The sequence below is a fragment of the Ischnura elegans genome, chromosome 11, assembly GCF_921293095.1.
Source record: "Ischnura elegans chromosome 11, ioIscEleg1.1, whole genome shotgun sequence".
Classification (NCBI taxonomy): domain Eukaryota; kingdom Metazoa; phylum Arthropoda; class Insecta; order Odonata; family Coenagrionidae; genus Ischnura; species Ischnura elegans.
This window is the reverse complement of record NC_060256.1, coordinates 53,526,358-53,544,249: the sequence shown is the minus strand read 5'-3', so window position 1 is coordinate 53,544,249 and position 17,892 is coordinate 53,526,358. Positions and strand designations below refer to the sequence as shown.

The window sequence follows — 17,892 nt, the reverse complement described above, 5'->3', positions numbered from 1 at the left end:
TGCAGCAGTAGATGTGTGTAAAATTATGTGAACTGAGAAAATATTGCTGGCAAGACATACACATTATGCGGGTACTATGTATTCTGTCAAGATGTGAATACTCAAAAGTTATCTCTCATACCGCTTTATCTGCAACTCTCATTTTAGTTAGCATTCTATCTATTTCTCTCAAGTCATCCAAATCCTTTTTGTTGCATGATCTTATGTCTGCACAGCTAGCCTTAGAAATCTGTTTAGGTTTCACAGGTTTTACCAGAGAATTTTCTTCTTTATGAGTTATGGCATTACCAGGATTTAAAATCTAAACAACAGAGAAGTAAGTATACATAAAGGTATAGTGACCTTATTCCACTTTACCCTTTCCAATGATACTTTTGATTGTTTTTATAATCCACTGATAAAATTAATGAAAAACACAAAATATGAATGGAAGAAGTAATCACTCCGTAGAATAAATATCACCCTCTTACCTGAAGTTTTAAATCTATCTCTCTCACTGATAACATATTCTGTTTACTCAAATGGTATGGATTTATAACTCCCACAATGTCATCACCATGTTTATTATTTCTTTTGGACTTCTCTTTTTTCTCATCACTCAATATTTCTTCCACCCTTTTAATCTCAAAGTCGGTAAGAAATAATTCACAGAATTCATCTTCTTTTTTCTTGCTCACCAACTGCAAATTAGAAGTTTACCTGAATGACTAAATTGGTTAGTTATGCTTAGACTTTTTTCCAGTATATTAAAAATTAAAATCAGAGTACAGCTTCATCACACATGACCAGCACAATTTCAATGCATCTTGAAATTTATTTCAAAAGGGATGTTTTCATTCACTCCTACAGATTAATATGGGAGAAATGTTGAACATAAACTTATGGGCCATGTCGCCACGTCAATTTTTGGGTTGCCCCAACGTTTCCCAGCCGATGCTGGTCACTTTCTCGAGGGATTCTGAAGAGGTGGGAATTTAAATTCATATTTATAGGTATCCGTCTCAGGTGGTGGGGGGAGGGGAGCGGGAGGCTGGAGGAGTAGGTTGTTGATTGTTTATGCTGATTAAGGGTTGCCAAGTACGGCTAATTTTGGTTCCGTACTTGGCAACCCCTAATTTTTTAGTGACTAAATGAAACTCTCTTAATTTTCAGCAGTTACCTGAACTGAATACATCCTGTGACCAAGATAATGGGAATATGTTTTAAGATTAATGATTATGCTAATACCATTTCCCATTTAAAAACCCTCAAAGGCCAGTAATTAGCCTGATTCATATGATCTTTTTCTCGCATAAAAGTTCAGTAATGACTTCAATGACAACTCAAATGGTGACTTTCAGCCTATAATTTTCAGAGATTGGAGTAATGATAGGGATCACGGTCCCTATTTCTATTATTTGCAGCCATGGTATTTTCCAACACTGAACACTTACGACAAATAAAGCAGCAGCCAATCATTGCATGAGACCAAATGCATACTGTGGGGAAGCCATTAAGCTTTATGTTAACAAGCATAGATAACAGCAATCAACAATGCTGGCATCAAGGACATCTCACATGACCACGTGGTGTAGTAATTAAAAAGAATAGCTGAAATGATCGATGACTTTTACGTAAAAAATAATGAGTGATTAGCACTATGGATACTAAGAAAATACATACGTCTTCAGGTAAATGATAAAAATCTTTAACCTAGGCACTTTAAAGCAAGCTTCTTAGCACTCTCAAAATTAAGGAGTAACATATGTATTAAAAATTTAATTAAACATGAGGATAAAGCTGGTCAAATTGACTAGAAATGAAAGTTCCTGCTGCAATATGCTCGTCAGTGACCAGCCATGGAGTGACAAAATCCCAATGGATTTCTGATGCCACAAGTGACCGAGACTGATTCTATTGGCCTGGTTTGTGACCTAAGTGGTTATTAAAACCACAGTACGGGGATTATCTGCTTAACATTACAGATATGTTCCTAAAAAGTATCATGATCAGAGAATCTGATGTTAAGAGAAATGCGTGTTGCTGGTGGTATAATTAAAACTTTTCAGCCTCAATACCCACTTTTTGGAGCTATTTTGATGTTGACAAATGCTGCCTTCATCATAAAATCGAATTTTAATCTATTTTTCTAAGCAGTTAATATGGCACTAAGGGCAATCAATTAAAACAATTATCAGCTTTTGTAGAGTCAGTTGATTCTCATATACATTAGAGTAAATGTTGTTGAATCTTACTTTTTCCCTTCTCTTGCTTACAAAGAGATGGCACAAGAGAGAGAGAGAGTTTGAATGGAAATTTTGTTGAGGCAAAGCATGGATATTGCTTCAATGAAGTGAGACCGATCTTTGAGACCCAGTAGTGTTTTTCTGACTCATTACCCTTGTTGAGTAAGTTCCTCTTAAGTGAGAGATAAATGTACTTCTTAAAAGAGTAAAATTAACAATAATATTTCTACATGTAAATAGTACAGTGTAACCAATTATAAGCAACTGTTAAAAAAAACACTAATGGCATCAAAGGAGATACATAAGAAACTTCCATGGGTGCCAACGTGCAAATGCCTATGCCTTCCTGAACTTTGACTCAAATTTTCAGAGAAATTGAATAGGAGAATGTAGCAGAAATTGCACTATTTAAGGAAAAAAATAGTTTATCGATGAATGAATAATTTATTTTGAAATTGATTTATTGCTGCTTAACTTTTCATAAAAATAAACATGTGAAGACCAACAAGACTGGCATATTTCAATACAAATGAAAAATGAATATGAAGTGAAAATTATAGCATTAATCAGCAGAAAAAACAACAAAATAACATTCAATAAATAAAGCAGTAAACTCATTCATACATCGCCAATACTGCCACTCCTTTTCAAATAATTATGATGAACAAAATCTGTAGATGATAAAAATATTTTTAGCTACCGCCAACTTTAACCTTGCAAAAATAGGAACACACGATGCAAGACTAGGGCATTTTTCTTGATAAAAAATACAATTCATGCACCACTGTTCTGTGATCAAGATAAGTAGCCACACAGCACTAACCACGATTTTTAACATGTTTAACAAATACATAGGGTATATTTAATCAATATTTAAGGCATAAACATTACCAACACATTGGAAAATATTATAAATACTGAAGCTTATTGAGATATCACACTACTTTCATCAGCAACAAAATTCAATCACTATAACGTTATGTCGAAGAATTAATACCAAAAATAAATAAAATGGGTGTCCACCTGTATGTTCCTCTTGATGAAATTTGTACCTTTTACAGGTTTCATTCTACCTTTTTGAGACAAAAATTGCTGGTATGATAGCATGGTAATCTTCAAAAATCATTCATTAGTATTGCACATCCCTCATAGTTTCCATAGAAGTATTTGCCATACATCCACATATCCATAATTTCCATTACACTCGACGGTGTATGAAAACACATTATTTCAACGATACTAATTCTTTAAAAATGTGGTAACATTATAAATCCAACACCACTATCCTTTGACAGAACTACTCTGAAAAGTTAAATAGTTACATAAAATATAAATCTTTTACATATCATAAAGAACATCAGTACCTCATTAGTCAAGTTCTTCACATAATTACTTCTTTAAATCTACAATACCATTGTACAGTCATTCAAAAGACAGCCATTGTGCAGAAAAAGCACATTATAAAAATAAATAAATAATATGTTGACAGAAAATCAATGAATGTCAACCAAAGGTTTGATCAATACAGAGGACATCTGGGAAGGCTGAATAGAGCCTACATATGTATATCAAACACAGAGAGAAGGAGAAGTGAAGTACTCAACCTCAATTACTAAACAAATAATAATATGTGAGATGATTTCTAAATTATGCATAAATAAATATTCTGTATCACAATACATAAAAAATACTGCTTATTCCACTTAAATTATAGGAATTGTAAAACATAATTCTTTATCAATCTGATAAGTACAGGAAAATGAGGAATCTATCACATTTATTTTCCATTAATGGCATCAATTTTTAGAAGTCATCATTAGATTTTTAACAAGCTTTCCATGCATTAATGAAAAAATATGCCTACAAACAGATTACTTAGAAATATAAAAGGCAATGTTTAAAGTGCAAGTCACTTGCAGAAATTAGAAAAATAGTTTTTTGAAAGACTAAAATAGCATTGCCCGTTGACATTATCTAAAAACTAATAAAAAATTCTTTCAATTCAAGTCTGCATTCTTTAAAGTTTTCCTTTTCTTTTTGAAAACAAGGTTCTTGCTTAGAATAATGAAGACTTTCAGTAATTCACCTAAACGCTATGGTCACCTCGAGATATAGAAGTACATTTTTACAACATCTTAAAATCACAGGCACTATGGAGTCGACATTTCCAATGTATTTTGTAACAAATGCAACATCTGGACTCCTAAATGCAATTACAAATGCAGCGTAAGGCCCCTATAGTGTAAGCAGTATATAAAACCATGGATTTAGTCCATAAAACTTCAGAAGAATAATTCTTAAACGGACCCCTCCACCATTGTTCCTCTCCCAATATCGAAAAATTTGCAATCATGAGGTTAATCATTACATTGTACTCTAAAAATTCGTGAATAAAAACTGCTACTCACATTCTAGACAATTATTGCAAAGTTCTTGTCCGTCCGTATCAAATTAGTAACATTGAAATATTAAAAATTTCTGAGGGACCTTAGTTCACTGAACTTGTGGATTTGGTACCATTTCTACTCTACCTTCATAATTAAGGCTGGGAAGTTTAATGCTTCCCCTTTTAGGCCTCCAAGAGATTTCTGGCTCAGACAGGGTCGCTCCACCGGTAGCTTCAGAACATTCTTCTTCATTCTCATCCTTCACCTGACAATTTAAGTCAACGGTTTCGTGCACCCTTCCACACTGATCATCTATGGAGTCGGAGGATTCCTCTTTTCTTTCAATGACCTCCTCTTCTTTTGAAGTGATCTCTTTCTGAACACTGACACTTGATGGAGCCTTTTTGGAACTTTCCTTGATACTTTGATCCTTCTTGTGCATGTGTTTACCTCTGATTGACGCAACATCCAATTTCTCTCTGTTTTCTTTCATTTTTCTATGCGTTCTAGCTCGTTCCTCACGGCCTTTCCTTTTCACACGTGTAGCAGTGTCGTCCTCATCGCTACTTCCCTCGGTATACAATTCCTCGCCAGATATCCATTGCTCCTCATCATCCTTTGAAATACAAGTATAACAATTAACATCCATAAGGTATAAACCAATTACAATACACCCACCCACAATGTTTATATATATTTGCATGCACATCATATGCCATGCGTAATTTGGAGAATTCTTTAACGTACAACAATAAATTAAGAAGGATGTACCTCTTTCTTCAGCCGTTCTATTTGTAACTGCATCAATTTCTTAATAGGTTCAGGCGTGTGGGTCCGTGCAGCTGTATCAGACATTCTACAAATTATAATAAAGCACAACAATCTCAAATTATTGGGTACACCTCAAAAATTGACACACATTCAATAAATGTCAACAACACGGGTTGGCAAAAAAAACTCATAACTTCTTTTCTCACAAAACAAGTTAAATTTGAGATCTGAGACAATATAATGAGCAAAAACTATGCAAAGTACGCTTTAACCACGTTTAATTTCATTAATGATAAGATTAGGCTTCATACATTCAAACATTACTTACCTAGGGCGTTCTCTATGCACAGGTGAACGAAGACAGGCTGTACTCCAGTTAAAAAGATCTGCAGTTGGAATTCAGTACAAGCTATGCGCATTACGCAATGTATACCTTGAGCGAACGTGTTTTCATTTCTCCTGAATTGTACTTTCACGATACACAATCCCTTGTCATAGAACGCTCGCTTCTAAATAGAAAGCCTCACCCAAACAATGAGCATTAATCACGGCATTTAACAGGCGATGTCAGAGCGAACCGGTGTAAACAGTCCAAAAACGGAAAGCGATACGCAGCCGTTTACATTTGTTTTGATTAGGCAGATTTGAAGCGTACCGAGTGAAATCGTGAAATAATACGACACTACTGATTTCCAACTTATTTTGATCATAGACTACATCAGTCCAGCCCGAGCGTATTTTGAAGGTTTGCAAGGATTTTGTTTATTTTGTGGTATCGTCTCACCTTTGAAAATGGTGCACAGATGCACTGAGTACAAGATAAAATATTATGAGCCAAATGAAGAGTTATCCAAGAAGATGTGGCTGGAGAATATTAAATTTCGGTGAGCGCCAATTGTATAAAGACAACCATTGTATGTACCTTTGCCAGTAATATTCTAAAAAGTGTCATATTTCCTCAGAGAGAGTCGCCGAGCTATGAATTTAGCTGATCATTACTGGGATTTCCAAACTACTAACGACGTTTGTGGCTGTGAGGAGTGTGTCGCAGTACGTGCAAGATCGGAAAGGAAACACTCTATAACCGGGTAAGTTAGCGGTCCAGGGAATAATTGTTTTGAAAATTATCAGGCTTCGCATTTTTCTTCAATTCCGTCAATGTCACTATGATCGAATTTAATCATCAATCAGTTAAGTACTCCTCTTGTAAAAACTCTTGCTTTGTCCATTTAGGGATCTAGGGATTTTGAATACAAAATTAAGCTTCAATATTATGCCATTTTATATAATGATTTTTATAACAAAATAAAAAAAATTGACTCACTTACTCAGCGATTCAACCCAAAGGTTGATTCAGGTAGGTGTCGTTAGAACTCACCACAGTCTAATCCACAGGCAGTGATTTCCTCACAATCAGGGTGGTTGGGTCCCATTCTTTTCCTCAGTTTGAAAATATTCACTGCACCAGTATTGTTATTATTATAATTATCATCGTTGGAATGAACATTTTCAGAGACTACTGGCTTCAGAATGACAACAAACTGGCATCATTCCACTCATTAATTCATACCCTGCTTACATTAGCAATCTACTTCATAATGGACTGCACAAAGGAACTGGTAATGGGTTTCCTCTTCATTGACTGTCTGGCAATTTTCTGTGGATCATCAAAACTATTAACTCTAATTAACATCTAACTTTACTCCAATGTATACAGATGGGTCGAAGTCAGAAACCTTGTTGGTTCACGGTGGCAGTGATGTAACTATGGGGGGGGGGGGGGGATGAGGGGATAGATCCCCTCCCCAAAGCCTCAGAGAAATAAAAAAAAAATATTTAAAACCGTTGTCTAGTTTGGACATGTAATAACTGAATTTGCTTAGAGTTAAATTTTTAGTGCCATAATGATGTAAAATGCATTTCCAGTCATGTCATTTTTTTAATTTTACCGAAACCCCTGTGCTTTGGGGGGGGAGGGGGGAACGCCACCTCAGGCTATCTCATCCTGCCCTAAAGCATATTCCTAGGTATGCCACTGCACAGTGGCATTAGCTCTCCTTGGACAGGGGTGGATTCAGCATCAAATTTGGGGGAGGGGGGTCATGACCTGGGTTCGGGGAGTATGAAATACCCCTGTGGAGAGAGGGGAGTTTTTACCGTTGGGAGTGCTACACTGTACGATAAATGCAACTCAAAACTTCTCTCATGTTTGGGACTTGTAACCATGCATTTCCATATATACTCCCTTTACTTCTTCGCAAGTACACAAAAACTACCTATGCAACTAATAAAAAAAAAAATAAACAATAAAATTTTGGGGGGTTCATGATCCCTGTGACCCCCATCCCCTAAATCCATTCCTGTCCATGGAAAGATTAAGGTTAAAAAAACCCAATGCACTCGATATTCATGGCAGAGTTGTACCCTATCAAACTAGTCCTATCTGGTATAAACCTCTGAAATACCTCATTTGTACTGATTCCATGTGGGCTCTCATGTCCATCCAAAATTTCTCTCCCACTCTTCTATGCCTTAAGGAAATAGACGTCAGCAAGGGCAGATCCAGGATTTATTTCTGGGGGGGCCACAAACGAGGCCATATCCAGGATTTTGTTCTGGGGGTGCACAAGGATAGCCCATAACACAAAACGAATGCAATGATAACAGGACCGTATTAAAAATCTTGCAAATTTTTAAGGGTCTGGGGGGGGGTGGGGTGGGGGGAGGGCACATGCCCTCGTGCTCCCCCCCACCCTAGGTCTGCCTATGGACGTCAGCATACTTTAATTATGGCTTTCAGGGAATATGGACATGAAAGGGTGGAAAAGGAAATGAAAGAGTGTACACTGCTGCAAAGGATGCCTTGACTAATGGTGGTTTGCCTATGTCTTCAGTGCCAGCATATGATCGTAGATCTTTGCTGTGTTTTCTACCATTGCAAGAATGGAAGCAAATTTGGGATAGTGTAAGCAGTAACAAACTGCATACAATTAAACCAGCAATGTCAGTTTGGCCCTGTTCAGTCTTAAAGAAGCAGGGTGGAGGAGATTGCAATTACTAGGTTGAGGATAGAGTACTCTGTCCTAATGTGCTCCTACCTTTTTACCAAAGAAAAACCCCACTCGTTGTGATAATAGTGATTGTCCCCTCAGTGTGAAGCATATTGTAACTGAATGTGATAACTATCATATGGTATGCAATAATTTTATAATTTTGGGTGATAACCCAGTGTGTATTGATGCACTCATAAAAATTTTACATTTCATTAGAATTTTTAAAAAGTTATAATTTTATATTTTGTCTTTTTATTCAGGCTTTTTTTGGGAGTTTAGATGCAAAGCAAAACCTGCAGCAGAAGGTGGCAAAACTTTTGCATTTAATTATTTAAAAAATTATTCATATGAAGCAGATAAGAGACAATAAAGGATATTTATGTATCATAGTAAGCTGATGAAGAATCAATGGCATCATAGTGTTGGTGTTATTTCTCAGAGGAAGATACAGAAATATTATCTTATAATGAACAATTATGTGTTAGAAAATTTTTGTTTAATCTACCAGGTTCTGTATGGCAAACCCAGCTTGAATTTAAAAGTCTGTTCATTGGTTCTACACTTCATGTGTCACATACAGCTAAATTAAAATGCAAGCACTTATCAGCCTCTATTCGGGAGTTCAAAATCTTATGAAAAGATTCTGATGTTGCCAGTAAGAACTATGTTGAGCATTTGGATAATGGTTCTGCTATTCCTGCTGTTTCTGAGACTAAAGTTATGCAGCTAACCGATAAAAAAATACTTTCAGCACCCAAACATGAACATCATGAACTGCATGAGACACATTAATAGACAAAAAAATACAGAACTCCGATATCACCAAATATGTATAACTTGAATTACTTTTGGATAATGCAAGAACCCAGTGACTTTCTTAAATTTTGTTATGTACTAATGTTCACATTCAAACTGTGAGTGAAAAATTATTGTTCAAATAATACTTAACAAAGAAGTTACTGATTATCTATTTCACAAATTAAAAAAAAATGTTATTACATCTTATAGGAAGCCGTGCAATCATGTGAAAGCTGTCAGTCAGGAGGAGAGAGTCACCAAGGAAACGAATGATATTGGCACATGTACTTACCAAGAAGCAGGAGTGCAGACCCCAAAGTGGACACGCTCAAATGCAGGGTAAGGAGTCAAAGCTAAGGAAAGTGTAATTTAAGGATATCAAGGCTAGCCAAGGTGGTAACTGCATGGAATCATCCACAATGCTCAATATATGTGAAAATTCATTCAGGGAAAAAATCATTCGGCAGAATTCAAGCCCGGATACCATGATTACCGGTCGAGTGCTTTAGCCAGTTAAGCTACTGCTCTGAGGAGTTATTCCCCACTGTGGAAATTTGTGGACTATACTGGACAAGATGGTCTGGACTACTAAGCATATGATGTGATTTGCAGTCTATATTGTGCACACTGTGCCACAACCAGAGAGCAAAGCACGGACTTTAAACACTAGAGGTGTTTGCTCTTGACTAATTCAAGTGTACTGGGACTAGCCATGGTGATAACACTGATAACTACCATATATGTCTGAATATAGTCCCCCCATTTTTCCAAAAATGCCTGTGATAAAAGTTAAGGGGGGACTATATTCAAACCCATTATTTTTTCCCAAAACTCAAGCCTCAAAATTAGTGGGGGGGAGACTATATTCAGAGGGGGACTATATTTGGAGGAATGTGGTATATGGAGTCACCCGCAATGCAAAATATGTGCGAAAATCTTGTCCGGTATAATTCACATATTTTCATAGCGGGGAATGATGCCTTGGTAGCTTAAGTGGTTAAAGCACTCAACTGGAAATCAGGCGATCTGAGTTTGAATGCCAAGGCAAATTTTTTTTTTTCACTGTGGAATTTTTGCACAAGGGATAATGTGTTGAAAGACACAAAAAATAGAGGATACAGGTAAACTGTTTTGAAGAAAGGTCTTTATAGCTCATTCAATGGAAACAAAAACTTGTACCTATATTTGGTTGGAACAGCATTGATGAATAGAGAGAAAATTGTCAGGTGTAAGTGGCAGATTAAGATGGTGGGGTGTTTATGGGGGTTGTCATCCCCATAATTTGTGGAGAAATTGAAGATGTTAGTGTTAAAGGTGGCTCTCCAATGAAAGTTTTTATTCAACATAACAAACTGTGTTAAAAAATATTTGATGAGTGTGGAAAAGCCACTTGTTTATGACTCACATCAGACCTCACATGCACTATTGCTGAGAGGTAATGCATGCCATCAAGGGGTAGCGGAAAGCAATGAATCCCAGTGGTGTCATGGTGCTGGAATGCCATTCTGACAATGGTTAAGAAAAGACATAATAGTGAAACAATGCCTTTATCAATTTTGGTGCCTCAAAATTTTTAATGTATACTTCTGTAACCAAAACGTGTATCATGTTATAAAAAAACACGCAGAGTATTTCATCTGTAAAAAAAAGTTAAGGAAAGTGCATTCCAGCACTGCTAATTTTGCAATGACACCACTGATGAAGACCCCCAAAACAATGACCCTGTCAGGTGTTAGCATGCAAAGTGATGGGTGCAGAGTTGTCTACTATTGATGCAAAATACATTTTGCTTGATTTTGTAACACTCATTCCTAAGTCTTATCTGGAAAATTGCTTTCAATAGGCGAGGACACAGCTCACACCATTCTCCTCATTGTTGCCATCACCTGGCTGATTGAAATGTATATTTATGTATTTATTGATTGCTAATACACACATATTTCAAGCTTCTAAGCCATAACTTATAAGAATTGGAATTTTGTCAGAAACCTACTTAAAGCCTTTGGCAAAATATTAACACACAATCATGCCATAAATCATTCTAGGTTTTAGCGAGAGACTCTCTCCAGGAAGAGCATCAATTGATTTCATTTCGAGAGTTACTGAATGCCCTGACTTTTTCATGCTTATTTCATGAAATGTATGCTTTTAGGGGAACGCTGTCCTCAGAAAATAGCATTAATTGCTTTTATTTCAAACCTGATATGTTTTGATGAAACTTGAAGAAACTCACTGAAATCTCTTTCTGTACAGGTTTTTCTTTTTGCCCCTTCTAAATAATGAGTTTGATGTGCTTTATCTCATTTTAGTGGCATGGCAATGGCACATAAACAGCAGTTATCGAGGAAAGGATCTCAAAGTATGGAGTCACTGAGAGATCTAGGGCAGGTACAAGATAAAAAAGTCCCATCTGTGAGAAAGCAGAGGCCATTCCATGGGAGTCCATCTGCTTCGGGAAAATCTCACCAGTCTCACTGCTCTTTGTCGAGAACAACAAGGAGCCTACATGGAATACATGATCTACCTGGGCCTTTCTTTTCATATGGGTGGAATGATGACAAGAAGAATATCGGAGATATGAAGACATTTAATGTTTTGGCTCCTCAAAGAGAGGTAAAAAAGATGTGAAAGACAAGTCAGAGTTTTAGACCTTGTAGCAAAAATTTATTACAAGTCATAATGGTGCTTCTATACTTCATTGATTCATTTGATGGATTCCTCCTCATTTTTTTCAATTATTGGGTGTTGAGTACATCATGGATATTTCTTTGCAAAAGGGCGTGACAAGAAAATGTTTGTGGTACTATGTTGTATTTTTTTGTTTCTGTCTTAAGCCTTGTAGTGCGGTGGGCCGAGATATCATATCTTATGTAGTCCATTATTTAATTTGTTATAACTTATTACATTGCAATAACTTATTTCAGTAAAGGTAAAATATTTTGTCAATATTAACCAGTTTAACCTCATCAATTAAAAAAAAACTGCATATGGATACATAATAGAATAGCTTTGTATTGTCTTTTTTCGTAGTTGCTACATTTTATTAAAATATCCTCCGCATTTCTCACCAGTACCCTAGGACGAAGGATAGCACTGTGAGGGTTGTAATATTCCACCAAGTGTAAACTAGCCCATAATGAACTTTATATAGTTTCCTGAAAAGCTTTAAGTGAAACTATGCTTTACTTGATATTTCAGGTTTACCCTCCAGCCATACAGGCGATGAAAAGGAGAAAGGAGCATATCAAGAAATACACATTGAGCAAAGATGACAAGAAACAAAAGTCTGCATCACTCATGTCATTGGTAAGGATTGTCAAAACTTTTTATTCTGTACTGTGAAACCTTCGCTTATACATATGTATGTACTAATAAAAAAATTCTTATTTTTCAGCCAAGAATAAACCACAGCAGTATCTGGGTCTCTGAGTATAAAGAAAAATTTAATAAACACTCAAAGTTTGAAAGGTAATGAGCTAAACTTGTGAATAATTTGTCGTCAGACTTTTTTGTACCTGAAATCCATTTAGGAAGGTAAAGTTGAAGTAATTTTTCTCTGTTGTTTGATGTACTGTTCGTGTGTAACTGTTATGGAGTGTCTTTAAGTAACATGGAATGAGGAAGGTTGTGATTTTTTGTGCCTTTTTACCTTATACTTGTTTTGTACTAAGTATTGTTTGTGTTTATTTTGAAAAAAATTGATTACTTTGGAATATGTATGTGTTGGATTTTCAAATATTTCTCTAGGATAATGCGGGAGTGTGCTCTCTATGAATGTGCTCTAACTTAAGTTTTTAATGAAACATAGGTGCATCTAATGCATGCTGTTGACCAATGTTTTCCAGAGTTTTAAGTCTGTGTCCATATAGTCGGTTATGCTTGTATTAAAGAATTTATCTGAGCTAATAATAATCTGACTGTATCATGTGCTTGAGTTGTGGAGTTGACTTTGAGGCGTTTATTAAATTGCCTTGCAAGCATGTTGGTATGCACTTTGTTTTGAGAAAATTTTATTTATCTGTGAATTATTTAGGAATTTGGCAGGCAGTTTGCCATTAGTAATAGAAGGCTGCAAAAAATAAACTACTGTTACAATTTTGTGTCCATTCAAACATAAATTTTGGTGCCTGTGAATACAGGTCCACCTCAAAATCAGCGAGGTGTTTAACACTGAGGTGGACATGCCAAATTCTCTCCTATGAGAGAATATGACATGGCCAATTAATGCTGTATAGTAACTTAAATCTCTCAACACTATGAGAATATTATATAATTAAATTGGTAGTATCAAATCAAAAGAATCCACAAAATCTTGAAATGAAAAATAAGTTTATCACTGAAAACATTAAATAGGTAGTCTCTAGACTCAGAAATGGGGTTCAATATTGTGAGAGTTTTCAGCAATAAGTGAAGGAAAGAAAGATTCATAAGTTATGCTTTTTTATTGACTATACTAATTATATAGCGCATAGACTACTTAATTTATAAAAATAGTAATGACCATTTTGTTTCAAGAAGTACCTTAACAATACTTTTCTAACAAACTCTCTTTCTTTTTGCATATAAGCATACATTGAGTGTTTGGAATGAGATTTTGAGAGCAAAGGCGATTGCATGATAGCATTGATGAGATGATTCTGTTGTATTTTTGCAATTCCCACAAGTAGGCATGCAAGATATTTTGACTGGTAAATTTGCATTAAATAGTGTTGAATTATATAAGAATGAACGCTTGATGACTGCAACCACTTTGTTGAATATCTTTCTGTGATCAATAATTCAGCCGCCACCTTAACCCTAAAACAGTTAATTTGGTGCCATGGTAATGACACAGGCACTGCTTTCAGTGGCTTAATTTTAATTAATTCATGTGTATGCAATCAATTTGCCTGACAATGACAGGTTTTGCCATTGCGAGGCGGTTGAGACCATTGTCCTTTTGAACTTGTGCATTGTTTTGACAACAACTGTTTTGCCAGCGTTCATTGTAAAATAGGTTGTGAGTTCATTGGTATTCAACTAAAAGCTAAACTAAACTAAAAGCTCAGTGTTGCCTACCTTAATCAGGGTTCATGTTGGTCAGGGAAATTAAATCCAGGATTTGGATTCAGGGAAATTGCCTGGATCTGGTCTGGGAAAAACTTCATAGGGCGAAAATAGTAGTTGAACATGCAGAGCATTCTAGGGGCAAGTTGGGTGTTGTTCTGTTTGCATTCAGAAAAGAGGGAGAGGCAGGTAATGAAAGTAGCAACTAAGAAGGTTGCAGAAATACGTGCAATTAATGACCAGATTGATGCATGGTGGCAGGCCAAGCTTAAGTTCAGTTTTTTTTGTGATTTTTAATAATTTCAGAATTTTAATCGAAGACGGAGTGGATTTTGCATTTTGTTTAGCTTTTTAATTTTGATTGGAATACTTTTACTCCTGAAATAAGTATATTTTATTTCACAACTAACCCATATGCACGAATGCTTTGCCATTAATATGAAGTCAGTGAAAGAAAAAAAAATTTGGGCTGAAAATCAGAGAAATTGAAAATGCTGTTCATTAGGAGAAAAAGACCATAAAACCTTAGGTAAAAAAACTATGAATGTAGATCATATAATGCTGGAATAGAAGTCCCCTTAATTGCTATTATTGTTGGCTGTCACATTATTCCACATTTCTTCTCATAATCGATGAATTTTATTATTACCTTCAAATGCCTTAGTAAGTGCTCACCAAATATTCCATTGAGTACAAGTTAGTATGTTAACATTATGCTGTGTGCAGTGTTTTGCATGGGGGTGAAGAATAAATACAATTATATTCATTTTTTTGCCACATCTCTTAGTTCTGATTGGATTGGTTACTTGGTCTCTTCTTGTCATCATCATGTGTCAGCAATCCATAGACTGGTTTGATGCAGCTCTCCTATTGATTCTTCTATCAGCTAATCTTTTAACACTTATATAATTCTTCTTTTACACATATCATTTGTATCTTGTCCTTCCTTAGTCGTTCTTCCCTTCAATAATAGTTTTCATCAGCTCATCATGTCTCATGATGTGGCTAATTAACTTCCGTCTTCTTCCCAAGGTTTTCAGGAGGCTTCTGTCCTATTATTTTTAGAACTTTCACATTATTCACCAAATCCATCATTTTATCTTCATTATTCTTATGTAACATCACCATTTGAATACTCCCAACTTTGAATTCTCTGCTGCCATCATTGTCCATGACTTACTTCCAAAAAGAAGTACATATACTCGCAAGTGTGAGCTGAACTGAATTGCTTCCAAACCTCAATGCTTATAATCCAGCTGTTTGGATACTCCTCTATTTGAGGAGTATCCTCTTTAACTAGGCTATTCTACTGACTATGTATTTCCTTCTTGCACAGTCCATCGTTGGTCACTCAGATACTCAGGTGGCAGAACTCCTTCACCTCCTCAAGTATATGGTTTCCTTCTCTTCCCTGGTTAAGGCTTTTCTTAACTATTCCATCTCAAGAAATGTTTAAATCTACTATTCCAAGTAGGTAGGAAGATGAGTCAAAGGGATTCTATACAGTCTTGACTTACGCTACATATATACATGCAAGTTGTATGCCAAATGGAAGACACCTTTTGGGGCTCTGCTTTGCAGCAGTTCCATTAAGTTTCATGATTATAGACTGGTTAATAAACTATTACATACTATCTTACAAACGCTGTTTTTTTTGGAATAAGGTAAAAGTCCTTACTTTTTGTGCTAAATATGATCCAGGAACCATAATGTACTGGCCATCATGCTTTTTTATGGAAGAATATGGGGCATTAATTCAAATTAGTACAAGCTGTATCAAAGTTAAAAAGAGTACTTATTCTTCATAATATTGTAAGGGAAAGAGAAAAGAAAGGATTAGTCAAAGCTAGCAGGAACTCAAAGTTAGTCAAAGCTCATTGCTCGCTAAAACACTGGAAGCACATATATGTATTAAGGTAGAAATAAAAGAATATAGGGCACTTGCCAATGCTCAAACTAACTCAAAAAAATTCATGATATCATCAGTTACTTGGTTCCAGTTGCTCACTTGAAATTGATATGAGAATTCTGAGTAACTCCTGAGGAGTAAGCAATAATTTGTGACTTACAATTCAAGAAAGTGTAATGGATAAAGTAGAAGGGAAGTACATTTTCATCTGCAAACTCTGATTTGAGAAGTTGTAGGTAATCTTACTCATGGTGACTTATGGGCGGACTGAAATATTTGATTTTTGGTTGATACAGCAGACTCCCGATTATCCGGCTGCGGAATATCCGTGTTGCGGATTACCCATACATGATTTTCACTCTTGCTCAATATTTTCCGTGATCTTTATGAAAAAAAAAATAAAATAGGATGCAAAATCTCCAAAATTACTGCATTAATGCTTGTGTACACCGGGCTTATTATTTCTGGTGGAATCCCCTTTGTAAAATGGAAGTGATCGGACCCTTGCTGCATTCACAGGAGCACCGTGCTCCTGTTTTCCAAGCCTCGCAGTGCACGACTGCGCTCCGTGATCACGGATCCACGTCCCGCAGCAGTTGCGACGCGGGCAACTTGTGCCAGATGCGACTACGTGGCGTGGTGCCTGACAGTGTAGTTTCCGACGTCGAGCAGTGGTTTTGAAGCATTCGTGCAAACCACTTTTCTCTATACATGATCACACAGGCACAGATGTGTGGTTTTCGAAACCAGGCCTTACATGGAGCATTAATAATACGAGTACAACCATGTTATTGCCGCTAAAAATATTGCGAACTGGCAAAGAAAGCTCTCAATGAGTCCGGGAAGAACTCTAAAATAACAGAATAACTGCAATAATGATATATTGTTTGTTTTACATAAATTATGAACATTACAAGACATTAGTGAAAGTTTCGGTTATCCATGTTTTCTGATTATTCGTGCCATTTATCTCCATTATTATCCCGGATAATAGGGAGTCTGCTGTACTTTGTACTGTATGTTAGCATCTGTATGGTCAGCTACCCATATCTGTCCAATACCTTGGGCAGCTTGGAGCATTTATTAAATCTTTGCTTTTGATAGAAACCTCAGCTTTCCTTTGAATCCAAAGTATAAATATGTATGTATGTACATATTTCTTTCGAAATATATGTGTTAGTTTATGGTGAGGTGTCAATAGTATATTTGAGTGCAGTAATGCAATCAGCCAATGTAATTGTTGTGGTAGATTAATGTATGCTTTCAGTATGTTGGCTTTTTAACTTTTAAGTAAAAATACCATCTTATTTAAGGGTTAGAAATTACTGTTACATGCTAGTGAATATCCATTATTGTTTTACAGTTTAGATTTCTTTATACATATATTATCTTATTCAGGCTATTGAACATTTTTATAGATCAATGATTTTCTTACTCAGGAAAATGCAACTTGAAGAGCACAGATTATGTAATTAATTGTTTGAAAAAATGTGAAATGAATGAGGAAATTCATATCTGAGCAATTATTAAGACTAAATTTACACCTAGTTATACAGGACGAGAATGAAAGAATTTCACCATACTCATGAGTCTTGATGCTACAATTCCTGCCATTCATATAAGTTAATCCGTAGTAATGTTGAAGTACATTAACTGATATTTAATGGATGAATCAAGGCACTAATGAGATAGTGCACACATTA

At 35.8% G+C, this 17,892-nt stretch overlaps 2 protein-coding genes across 2 annotated transcripts; one reads left to right on the top strand and one right to left on the bottom strand.

The window, feature by feature from the left end:
* Positions 1-2,673: 2,673 nt before the first annotated feature.
* Positions 2,674-5,944, bottom strand: LOC124167738. Its single transcript, XM_046545751.1, has 3 exons — positions 5,712-5,944; positions 5,384-5,468; positions 2,674-5,228 (listed from the first exon to the last, which is right to left on the bottom strand). Exons 2-3 carry the CDS (start codon positions 5,465-5,467, stop codon positions 4,719-4,721), a joined length of 594 nt encoding a protein of 197 aa, XP_046401707.1. The 5' UTR covers position 5,468; positions 5,712-5,944; the 3' UTR covers positions 2,674-4,718.
* A 47-nt stretch (positions 5,945-5,991) lies between these two features.
* On the top strand, positions 5,992-14,360 carry LOC124167737. The gene is made up of 6 exons (XM_046545750.1): positions 5,992-6,267; positions 6,346-6,471; positions 9,445-9,573; positions 11,544-11,847; positions 12,433-12,540; positions 12,629-14,360. The coding sequence occupies exons 1-6, from the start codon at positions 6,176-6,178 to the stop codon at positions 12,704-12,706; spliced, it is 837 nt and encodes a 278-aa protein (XP_046401706.1). The 5' UTR covers positions 5,992-6,175; the 3' UTR covers positions 12,707-14,360.
* Positions 14,361-17,892: the final 3,532 nt, after the last annotated feature.